This window comes from Salmo trutta, chromosome 33 (assembly GCF_901001165.1).
Source record: "Salmo trutta chromosome 33, fSalTru1.1, whole genome shotgun sequence".
In the NCBI taxonomy this organism is placed as follows: domain Eukaryota; kingdom Metazoa; phylum Chordata; class Actinopteri; order Salmoniformes; family Salmonidae; genus Salmo; species Salmo trutta.
In genome coordinates this window covers 34,236,224-34,248,231 of record NC_042989.1, presented here as the reverse complement: position 1 = coordinate 34,248,231, position 12,008 = coordinate 34,236,224, and the positions used below count along the sequence as shown (strand labels likewise).

Genomic DNA, 12,008 nt, shown 5'->3' with positions numbered 1-12,008 from the left:
ACTACATAATACAAGTGACCACTATATGCTATCAATGATCAGTCCAATGTTATGTTTGACCCTTCCTCTCGTTGGGTTGCCGCCATACATCCAGGGATTCTGAGAAGATGCAGGCGGCCATCTTTGACTGCCACCACCGTGACGTCGGTGGCCTTTCAGAAATCAACACATCACCACAGCCAAGCCCAGAAAAGAGCCCTTGGCCCAGGCCTACCAGTGTCACTTCAGAGATCCCTTCCCACTGAGCAGCCTTTCCAGAACAGAGTCATGGCTTTCTTACATTTTATGTAGGTTATGTTTGTATATTACACTGATAGCTGGTAGGGCTATAGTAAAATGCTTACTTCTCCACGCGGAGTAACAAATCTAAATGGGCTTTTTACTACGAGGCAATTAGAAGTGGGTCTTAATGAGAGGCTTTTTTGTGTGTGAAAAATTGAGTGAAAAAGCAGCAAGAGAAAATAAACCAAAGAGCTCACCTTCTTTCTGTCCCTCATGGAGCTCTTGCCTCGCACCATGATTTTACATCCCGTTTCTGCTTCCAGCTGCTTGGCGGTGAGTCCACGAGGCCCCAGGATTCTGCCCACGAAGTTATACTACAGAGAGACAGGGAATCAAATATTATTATTCAGGGTAAAAAGAGTAGTTCACATTCAGATCGCAGTGTAGATAATCAGGCCACAATGAAAATGGAATATACAACTACTTGCACACTATGAATTGTTGCCCTACTTATCTTAATCACATGATCAGTGCCTGAAATGAACACCCGTGGATAGAACTTGTCATTGGCTCAGTTGGTAGAGCATGGCGCTCGCAACGCCTGGGTTCCATTCCCATGGGGGACTGGTACGAAAATGTATGCTCTCACTACTACAAGTCTGTTAAATAACTCAAATGTAAATATTTTACAAGGCTTTTTGCGGTTGGTCACACTGAGCATTTGGGAACAGTTTTTTTCCCTTCAGTTCCTTAGCCCACATGTAAAGAACGCAAGTCATTGGTATTTCTTGCAACTTTCTGAAGTTACGGCATGGCAATGCCTTTGTCTACCACTTCGTGTAGCCAGTTGGCGATGCCGAAACAGTCACTTCTAAAGGCTTTCCCATAAAACCTTCCCAATTAAAATATAAACTGCAAAGTAGGCTTACCTGGCAGAATGATATGGTGGTTTGTACTAACCACTGGTGATTACCATCATGCATGCAGCACAGAAACACCACTAGCCAAACACCAGTCTCTTGAGGCGCGCAATTGAAATGAATGGGCAACTATACCCTCCAATATATTTTTACCCCAGAAATCAAAACTGGTTTGTTTCATTTTGTTGATCCCTCAGCTTTCATTCCATGGGACACGTGGAATTGGCTCATTGCTGCCATGACAGCAGATTCCAGACAACAGGTGAACATTGTGAGATTAAGATTATTTTTCCTGGCCTAATAAAAAAAACAGAAGGATTTCAAGTGCACATGTATGAGTCCCTTGTGTTCCCGGCAGTGCAACCTGCTGCCGAGCCAACACTATGGCACCGGACTGAGAGCAGGGTCACCAGAATGCAAGCTGAAAAAAATGAATTTATTTCGAAAGGGGAAAATATAAATGAAACTACAGGGAACTACGGTGGGGGGGATGTCGAAATAATTCAACATTTTTCAGCAAACTAAAAACATAAGAATGGTGAAAGAGGGAGGGTGGTTGAATGGTAAACAGAGCATGTTTACCGTATGCAGAGTGCCGAGCTGAGAAGGTGACATGTAAGAGTTCCAGACCCTTCCGTTTCCTTGTGGATGACGTTACTGTTACTATGGAGCTCGGGTAGACAAGAGGGCAGGCTAGGCCAACGTCTGTTTGGTGAATTCTGGTCACTACAGTGGTGAGGGGGTGGTGTGATGGCAAGGCATCGAGGGCACGTGTCCTCCTGTCCTGTCTTTGGTCACACGGTAGCGTTTCTAGCAAGGATTTTAGGCAGAGGAGGAGCAAACTGTCAGTCTCCATCACGGTGGAAGCAGCAGACGAGACAAGAGGACCCAGCTCCCAGGCACAGTCTCTACCCATGGTCAGCCTTGGGTTTTCCTCCATCAGCCAGCAGTCTGACATCACAAGCAAGAGCTCAGAGACCCTTAAAGGCGACAGGGGCAAGGTGTCTGGGTGGAGCATAACCTCTACGGCTAGCTAGCGTGTCCAACCTTACTCACCGGCATAACATAAAGAAATAGCTCAACTGGCCAGAGCTAATGTCTTTCTGAGGCAAGATAATTCTTCACACCATCTGTCAGCATGGATATATGGCTATTTAAGGTCAGATATACTCAGTGTTAATCCAACCCCAGCCACTGGCACACTTAATGCTTGTGTGGAATACTATACATTTCCAGCCAATTACCCGGCTATATGTTGATGTCAAGATACAGCCAGAGAAGACCTACACTAGCATCTGTAATCCGCATCTGAGGAGAGTCTTGGTTATGAAAGGAGTTCCTATACTGATATGGACATAAATAATAAAATATCTCTGTGGAACTGCTCTCAGGCAGATAAGAAAGAGAAGTGAATTCTCCCTGGCCATGAATATGTTGATGCTGATTGTACATGACAGAGCAGGGGCTTGCAGGAAAGTAGGGAAATTGCTCATTTGAATACTGGAACAAGACAGTAATTACTGCCAGAAGGGGCAGGACAGCGAGGGGGGGGGGGGGGGGGGCAATGTCCCTTCTCCAAAAGTTGAGACAGTTTTTCCAATGGCTTTAAATACTCTGCCTTTGACATGCATGATATGGTGGTGATAGGACTGGTTGAAGGACATTGGGTCGTGAAGGGACCTGGGGGATATATCTATTTTTAAGAGGGGAGTGGGCGGCAGCCATGTTTGGCGATGTCTGGCTGAGCCGTCAACACGCTCTCTACTCCAGGAAAAATTCACGCGGCTCAAAATGTCAGCCAACGCAGGGCCACATTAACCATCCGGGACAGAAATACCAGCCCCATCAAAGCATTCAACAGAAGAGAGGAAAAAGCAACGCTTTGATGAACGGGGGATTTGATTTCAAACTGGCAACTCAACAGAAGGAAGAACAACAGAACCCTCTTTCTCATCAGCCCTTATTGTTCCCCGTGTCCCAAATAATCTCTAACCTGCAACAAACACTAGATCAGGTCTTTATCCTGCAGCGAAGGTGCCGATGCCAGTTAAAAGGAGAACCACCATTCGTAAACCATTGGCATGTATAAAACAATACAAAGCCAAACATGTTGGAGCTTTCAGAGGAGAGGTAGACTTGCCAGGAACTCCCGACACATGAAGACCTCGGTAGAAAGAGTCACTTAACTGGAGTAGGTCTGGTGACGTGCAAGGAATCGCTATAAAAGACAGCTTGTTTTTGAGTATGTGTGCATGTCTGTCACAATTCTGCCATTTCAACAATCAAACACAGCTGATAACGGGTAGCCATGGCCACAGGGCAGTAGTATAAATAGACTATGCCCATCTAGTTACAGCATGGTGAATATGAGCAGCTTCAACAGCCAGGCTGGCTAACCAACCATATAATCAGCATCCATTCTGATTCACCGGAGAGAAAGTGCTTTAACATAACCAGCACTAACTGTACAAATTACAAATTCAGGATATGAATCCCCATTCCGCCACCTCTGCTCTGACCAAAACTCATCCGTCTCGTTCTTTATCTGTTGAATGAAATGCATAAACGATTTATTTATTTTGCAAACTCGACAAGAACTCTCCGCCGGCTCTCTCTCTCAGCGGAGGCCCGTTCTCTGAGCAACCAATTCCCGCTCCTCATTTAAGGCATTAGGAGATTAGAGACACTGGGACCTTTTCGCGGCCAGTTTTTTTCTCCCCAACTTTTATCTCAGTTTCCTCAAACCCTTGCGAATCGACACGCACACAGCCGCCCCCTCCACCTCCACCCGCCCTGCCCCGGCCCCCACTTCAGAGGGCCTCCCAGGAAGGAGGCTTAGTGACATTAAAGGGGCTTTGTTTACACCCTGTTATCGGCACTCGGCAGGCGGAGGGGGGCCAGCCCAGGGCCACTGAGAGAAACTCCTTGCCGACGCCCTGCTCTTCACTCTGAAGTTGACTGGCTCCCCTGGGCTCCGAGGCAGGGAGCAGGCGGGTTACCAAGGCTCCACCAACAGCTTTAAGGAAGTATACAATGTGCAAATGTTTGTTTGTCTCAACTGCAGCTCTGGATGGGAAAAGAAGCGGAAATTAGATCATGGCAAAGGGTCTCCGAGTGTATTGGGGGGCTTAGCAAGGATAAGCACAAAGAATATGAAAATCGAGTTGTCACTAGAGGATTGTAAATGAGCAACACTTCCTTTTTCATACAGTAAGACGTGAGTGCAACAGGAAATGTGTCTACCTCAGGCACCGCACTGAGTGGTGACATATTTCCCACCAATCGTTCAGGCACCCTGGGCTATTATGCCACAGCTCACATATTGGCCCGTTCCTCTTACCAGGGGAGACGTGAGTATGTGGTCTATTGTAACATATTTACATATGCAGAACATGATTACAACCTATGCCCATGCGCTGTAGACATCTCTCTGAGACGTGATTGGCTGGCTGGAAAACTCCACCCAGCAGAAGTGACCTTCAAAGCACCCCAGATCCAGACAAACTCAGCTACTGGTCTGTTCAATCGCTGGGCATCTTTAGAGTTCAATAGCATTACATTACACGTCCATTTTTCAGAGACAACCATGTATGCATTAATCAATCAATTATACTTTTCACCAATCAAACTACATAATGGTAATCATTTATTTGAAAGGAAAATCTATTAACAAACTGGGTAAATCAGGATGTAGCCAGGCCAGGGGAGATGAATGCATATTCAATACGAGTGTGTTCATGCATTGAGTTATCCAGCTTGTTTTGGCAGATTTCACAGGGCTACAGAATAGTCTTTTTTGGGACTTATTTTATTGATCAACAACATTTGCATAGAAGTAGCTTTTCTAAAAGTGCGCGCTCTCTCTAACTAGTAATGATGTCATTACGAGGCAAAAGAGGTGCAGCCAGGAGTCAGTTCGCAGAGGTAACAGAGCATCTTTGGGAGAGACGTGAGAGAGATTCCGTGAGTGAATAAAGTTTTGGTAGCAATCAGCTTTGAAAGCAGCATATTTTGCATTATGGTTCACCATAATATCACAAACAAAGCTCCTCCCTTACTACATACTGTCTCCCAGGTGACAGTTTGGGTTTTAACCTTCATTAATTCCTACCGTTTTCCTCACCTTTGCTATGCACAGTGCCCCCCACAACCACCTTATTCCCCAACAGACTGGAGCGGAGAGGGCAAGGCAAGAAGGGCCTTCTATGCCGTCAATTTTCTTTGAAATAATTGACATCCCACAATTAGGATCTGGGAACAACAAAAATACGCCAATCAGTTGTAGAACCCATTTCCTGGTTGTGAGGTCTGGGGTCCACTCACCAACCAATAACTCACAAAATGGGACAAACACCCAATTGAGACAGTATGCAGAATTCTGGAAAACCTACAGTCAGTGTACAACGTAAAACACCAAATAATATGCTGAGCAGAATCCAGAAAAGACCGGTTAAATCCTACAACCACCTAAAGGAAAGTGATGCCCAAACCTTCCATAACAAAGCCATCACCTACAGAGAGATGAACCTGGAGAAGAGTCCCCTCAGCCAGCTGGTTCTGCGCTCTGTTCACAAAACACAGACCTCATAGAGCCTCAGGACAGCAACACAATTAGACCCAAATTATGAGAAAAAACTAAGAACCATTGGACACACTAGAAAGAACAAACCCAAAAACAGCTAACTGGACTGCTACCTTTCCCTAAACAGAGAGTACACAGCAGCAGAATACATGACCACTGTGACTGACCCAAACTAAGAAAAGCCTTGACTACTGTATGTACAGACTCAGTGAGCATAGCCTTGCTATTGAGAGAGGCCGCCGTAAGCAGAGAGAGAAGACAAAGTGCCTGTCTGTGTTCTGATCATGTTTGCTGTTAATGCCTGTCTGTGTTTTGATCATGTTTGCTGTTAATGCCTGTCTGTGTTTTGATCATGTTTACTGTTAATGCCTGTCTGTGTTTTGATAATGAGAGAGACACACAGACAGACAAAGAGAAAGAGAGACACAGAGAGAGACAGACACAGACAGAGAGTGCGTGAGATATTGGAGAAGGGCGATGCCCATGCCCATCACTAATTAACGTCCAAGTAATGCGGTGTCTGGGCCCGTCAGGCCTGTTCTCGTTCTCCAACCTGAGCCCTGGGCCCGTCAGGCCTGTTCTCGTCCTCCAACCTGAGCCCTGGGCCCGTCAGGCCTGTTCTCGTTCTCCAACCTGAGCCCTGGGCCCGTCAGGCCTGTTCTCGTTCTCTAACCTGGGCTCGTCAGGCCTGTTCTCGTTCTCTAACCTGAGCTCGTCAGGCCTGTTCTCGTTCTCTAACCTGAGCTCGTCAGGCCTGTTCTCGTTCTCTAACCTGAGCCCTGGGCCCGTCAGGCCTGTTCTCGTTCTCTAACCTGAGCTCGTCAGGCCTGTTCTCGTTCTCTAACCTGAGCTCGTCAGGCCTGTTCTCGTTCTCTAACCTGAGCTCGTCAGGCCTGTTCTCGTTCTCTAACCTGAGCCCTGGGCCCGTCAGGCCTGTTCTCGTTCTCTAACCTGGGCCCGTCAGGCCTGTTCTCGTTCTCTAACCTGAGCTCGTCAGGCCTGTTCTCGTTCTCTAACCTGAGCTCGTCAGGCCTGTTCTCGTTCTCCAACCTGAGCCCTGGGCCCGTCAGGCCTGTTCTCGTTCTCTAACCTGGGCTCGTCAGGCCTGTTCTCGTTCTCTAACCTGAGCTCGTCAGGCCTGTTCTCGTTCTCTAACCTGAGCTCGTCAGGCCTGTTCTCGTTCTCTAACCTGAGCTCGTCAGGCCTGTTCTCGTTCTCTAACCTGAGCTCGTCAGGCCTGTTCTCGTTCTCTAACCTGGGCCCGTCAGGCCTGTTCTCGTTCTCTAACCTGAGCCCTGGGCATGTCTTACACCAGGCTGGCACAACCAGGGCTTCCATATCAAATGATTCTCCACTGATCTCCGAAAACAGTGAGGTACTATCCAATAAACAACTCTTTAGTTTTCTGTGGTAAAACATTTTTCTAACGTGTGAGCTAATTAACATAACCCTACGCTAGGGGGACTAAGGTGGGATAGGAGGTAGGGATAGGTGTAGAATACCTTTAAAATAAGAAAAATATTGTAGGGAGGAGAGGGGTGGTGGGATGGAGAGGAGAGGTGGGATGGAGAGGGGTGGTGGGGTGGTGGGATGGAGAGGAGAGGGGTGGGGTGGTGGGATGAGGAGGGGTGGTGGGATGAGGAGGGGTGGTGGGATGAGGAGGAGAGGGGTGGGGTGGTGGGATGAGGAGGGGTGGTGGGATGGAGAGGAGAGGAGAAATGAGACTTAATTCTAGACTTGACATTTTCACATCAAAGCTCAAGGGAAGACTTCAATGCTTCCTTCTAAGCACATCCCAGCATTTAGTGCCTAATCTGGTTGCCTTTGATCATTTTGTTTGGGGGGTTTATTTGGGGTTGCAGTGGAGGAAGTGGGCTGACATGCAAAGGTGTTGGTGGGTGGAGGAAAATAGAGGATCAGCTTGGTGCAGAGGTCAGAGTTCATGGACTCTAATATGCAAAAGTAGGGGAGAAATCCCAATATGCCACAGAGCAGAGAGTGTAGACATTACAGCCCAATCACATCTCAGGAGGAGTCACAATAAGACTTGTCAGTTGGGATAATATAATACTACACTGACAGACCATGCTTGCAGAGGTCAACAGGAACAACTCAAAACACTGTCTGTACAAAAAGGCATCTTGGATACCCTTGAACAGATTTAAAACGGTATTCAGTACACAAACTTTTACAGTCAATGGAATATTACACTGCAGAAGTATGTGGGACTGGTAGGACTTTAGTGTGTAGAATGTTACAGGCAGTCATGGGTGAAGGGCGCGTGTGCATGGGTGAAGGGCGCGTGTGCATGGGTGAAGGGCGCGTGTGCATGGGTGAAGGGCGCGTGTGCATGGGTGAAGGGCGCGTGTGCATGGGTGAAGGGCGCGTGTGCATGGGTGAAGGGCGCGTGTGCATGGGTGAAGGGCGCGTGTGCATGGGTGAAGGGCGCGTGTGCATGGGTGAAGGGCAAGTAGATTGGGAGTGAGAGAGCACTTATCAGGGGTGTGTGTGTGTGTGTGTGTGTAGGCCGAGGGAGGGAAAGTGAATGATTGTGCTGATGGCAATCAGGATGGTGGTTGGGATGAGAAGTGACTCCTGAGTCATGTTTAATCCATGTCTGTCGCCCCAGTCCCTCTCTCTCCATAGGTCCATCACTGTGTCTCTGTCGCCCCAGTCCCTCTCTCTCTCCATAGGTCCATCACTGTGTCTGTCTGTTGCCCCAGTCCCTCTCTCTCTCTCCATAGGTCCATCACTGTGTCTGTTGCCCCAGTCCCTCTCTCTCCATAGGTCCATCACTGTGTCTCTGTCGCCCCAGTCCCTCTCTCTCCATAGGTCCATCACTGTGTCTCTGTTGCCCCAGTCCCTCTCTCCCCATAAGTCCATCACGGTCTCTGTTGCCCCAGTCCCTCTCTCCATAGGTCCATCACGGTCTCTGTTGCCCCAGCCTCTCTCTCCATCACGGTCTCTGTTGCCCCAGCCTCTCTCCCCATAGGTCCATCACGCCTCTGTTGCCCCAGCCTCAGGAAGAACCTGCTTCTCTTATGATTCATTCTCTCTCTCTAGTCTACACCACAGGAACCATACATACTGAGGACACCTTGATCTCTTTTCATCAGGCCTTCTCTGATCACCAAAACCTAACCCACTCTACCTAGACTTGGATGTGTTTTGGGCAGTGATTGATCATAATCTTTATCTCCATCACCATTCTCATCATGAGAAATGGCTTTCAACTGGAGCTCCATTTAATAAAATGACCCTACCAGCCCATATCATCTCCAGTTCCATTAGTGTGGTGCGTAGCCATGCCCAATGACTTCTGGGGGCTTGGAGATCCGTTCCAATCTGTTGAATAATGACATGCCCCCCCCCACGGGGGCTCGCTTAATTACTTTCTCTGTAGAGGGCCCAGCCCAGCCCGAGGCCAGCGCACCAGACAGCCTACCACCCACTCGCTCACTCTCCCTCCTGGGTCCCATGAGCACTTCTATTACTGACCCTTGATGAGCACTAGTCACAGACGGGCACTGAAAAGGTCACACTTCAAGTAAACTTCCAAGTAAAAAGGTGAGGCTGGATTGGTGCTCTTCAGCCCTGCATCTGACAGACAGAAAGATGGACAAAAACTGTCCAGAAAATACCAGAGGGAGTGAACATTTGTGCTGACTTGGGGAATACAGGGGGTGAGTGTGACTGTGCCATCACACTAGCTAGCCCCTGCAGGTTGTAGTGAAGTGTGTAGTGAAGACCATGGAGCAGAAAGGCAGAGGTGAAGTGTGTAGTGAAGTGTGTAGTGAAGTGTGCAGTGAAGTGTGCAGTGTAGTGAAGTGTGAAGTGTGCAGTGTAGTGAAGCGTGTAATGAAGTGTGCAGTGAAATGTGCAGTGAAGTGTGCAGTGTAGTGAAGTGTGAAGTGTGCAGTGTAGTGAAGCGTGTAGTGAAGTGTGCAGTGAAATGTGCAGTGTAGTGAAGTGTGAAGTGTGCAGTGTAGTGAAGCGTGTAGTGAAGCGTGCAGTGAAGCGTGCAGTGAAGTGTGCAGTGTAGTGAAGTGTGTAATGAAGTGTGCAGTGAAATGTGTAGTGAAGTGTGCAGTGAAGTGTGTAGTGAAGTGAAGTGTGCAGTGTAGTGAAGTGTGCAGTGTAGTGAAGTGTAAAATGTGTAGTGAAGTGTAAAATGTGTAGTGAAGTGTGCAGTGAAGTGTGAAGTGTAGTGAAGTGCGTAGTGAAGTGCGTAGTGAAGTGTGTAGTGAAGTGTGTAGTGAAGTGTGCAGTGTAGTGTGCAGTGTAGTGAAGTGTGCAGTGTAGTGAAGTGTGTAGTGTGCAGTGTAGTGAAGTGTGCAGTGTAGTGAAGTGTGTAGTGTGCAGTGGTAGTGAAGTGTGTAGTGAAGTGCGTAGTGAAATGCGTAGTGAAGTGCGCAGTGTAGTGTGCAGTGTAGTGAAGTGTGCAGTGTAGTGAAATGTGCAGTGTAGTGTGCAGTGTAGTGAAGTGTGCAGTGTAGTGTGCAGTGTAGTGAAGTGTGCAGTGTAGCGTGCAGTGTAGCGTGCAGTGTAGTGTGCAGTGTAGTGTAGTGAAGTGTGCAGTGTAGTGTGCAGTGTAGTGAAGTGTGTAGTGTGCAGTGTAGTGAAGTGTGCAGTGTAGTGAAGTGTGTAGTGTGCAGTGTAGTGAAGTGCGTAGTGAAGTGCGTAGTGTAGTGTGCAGTGTAGTGAAGTGTGCAGTGTAGTGAAGTGTGCAGTGTAGTGAAGTGTGCAGTGTAGTGAAGTGTGCAGTGTAGTGAAGTGTGTAGTGTGCAGTGTAGTGAAGTGTGTAGTGTGCAGTGTAGTGAAGTGTGTAGTGTGCAGTGTAGTGAAGTGTGTAGTGTGCAGTGTAGTGAAGTGTGTAGTGTGCAGTGTAGTGTGTAGTGAAGTGTGTAGTGTGCAGTGTAGTGAAGTGTGTAGTGAAGACCATGGAGCAGAAAGGCAGAGGTGACAGTTGCAGCATGACCTTGACTCTTCATTAGGGGTGATGGGGAGATTGGCACACCAGAGAGGTGTGTCGTGTTGTGAACGCCACCGTTTTCACCGTCCCCAACTCCCTCTCATCTCCTCTTTCCGAGGAAGAGATGGAAACGTAACAATGGAGGGAGGATGGGCCAAGGCTGCCATAAGTCACTTACCTCAACTTCTACCTCACCTTCTGTCTCCCCTCCCCTTTTCCCCTCATTCTCTTCACCCTGGTCACCATGGATAAAGGACACCCACTTGTCGCAGCGTTCTCTCAGACACACTCAGACCACCGAGGTGTTGCGGCAGGCTTCTTGTCCACCTGCCAAAAGAGTGTCCTCCGTGACCTCTAATTAATGTTCCTAGCAGCAGCGCTCACAGAGGTAAATCACCTCCCCCAACACATGGACTGACAGACATGGACACACCCAGACAAATCCCCAGTTTAACTGGATAGGACACTGGCACTCTATTCTGCATTATTTCCCTCAGAGCTTTTCCCTGCAGCCCCCAGTTGATTTATGCTGAACGGGTGGGGTTTCCATTGATGTAAATGAATTGCGACACGTTTGATTTGTAAAAAGCCATCTCAGACTAGATTTCAAGACGTGTTTAGTGTAAACTGTTGTTACAAGGAGGGGGGCTCGGGGGGGGAGGGGTGAGAACGTGTCATCTCCACAAATAGAAGATCTATGGAAAATCAAAACAGACACAAACCATCGTCAAAGCTATTTAACAGTGTTTATTTCATTTTTTTTTTAAATGCTGAATCTGACATTTGGTGGCCGCAGTCCAAACATGTTCAACGACACCGTATGGGGCATAAATCATAAGAAACATCTACAAAAACTGACTAAAGCGAAAGCGACTTCCCCAAAATAATCTGAGCAAATAGTCTACCACAGTAGGAGTCATACTACCCATAAAACCGAGCAGTCAAAACACGGAAATGGTTCCAAATCGGTTTTCCACCACTTTACCCATTGTGAATTTTAGGGGGCTGTGTTTCGTGTAAGCTTAACCTAGCGTGACATTTTGAGTGTACATCTCTCTCGGACAAGGGTAACATTTAGCAATATTTTTGCCTGTATTTACCCCCCAAAAATGAAATGTAATTAGCTGCTAATGTGGCTATTATAACAGAACTACAAATGCCTATAAAATGCATCACGTGACTCACCAGGGTCATGCCGATCTGGACGAGACTGCCGAATCAAGGCAAATGTAAGAATCTAATGTTAGATAAATTAAGTAATTCATAAATTGGCTAAAGTTCTTTAAAATGGACAATTCTGTTAACCATCTTG

At 47.5% G+C, this 12,008-nt stretch overlaps 1 protein-coding gene and 1 long non-coding RNA gene across 6 annotated transcripts in view; both read right to left on the bottom strand.

Annotated features, from left to right (window-relative positions):
- qkia (QKI, KH domain containing, RNA binding a) overlaps nucleotides 1-12,008 on the bottom strand; it is a 104,930-nt gene that overhangs the window by 53,336 nt on the left and 39,586 nt on the right. For all 5 annotated transcript variants that reach the window (XM_029730705.1, XM_029730707.1, XM_029730706.1 and 2 more), the window contains exon 3: nucleotides 480-596. In XM_029730705.1, the coding sequence (XP_029586565.1) occupies nucleotides 480-596 (117 nt within the window). The remainder of the gene's footprint in view (nucleotides 1-479; nucleotides 597-12,008) is intronic.
- Nucleotides 6,303-6,736, bottom strand: LOC115172880 (uncharacterized). The gene is made up of 2 exons (XR_003871511.1): nucleotides 6,537-6,736; nucleotides 6,303-6,496 (listed from the first exon to the last, which is right to left on the bottom strand). It is a non-coding gene; the product is annotated as an uncharacterized LOC115172880 (long non-coding RNA).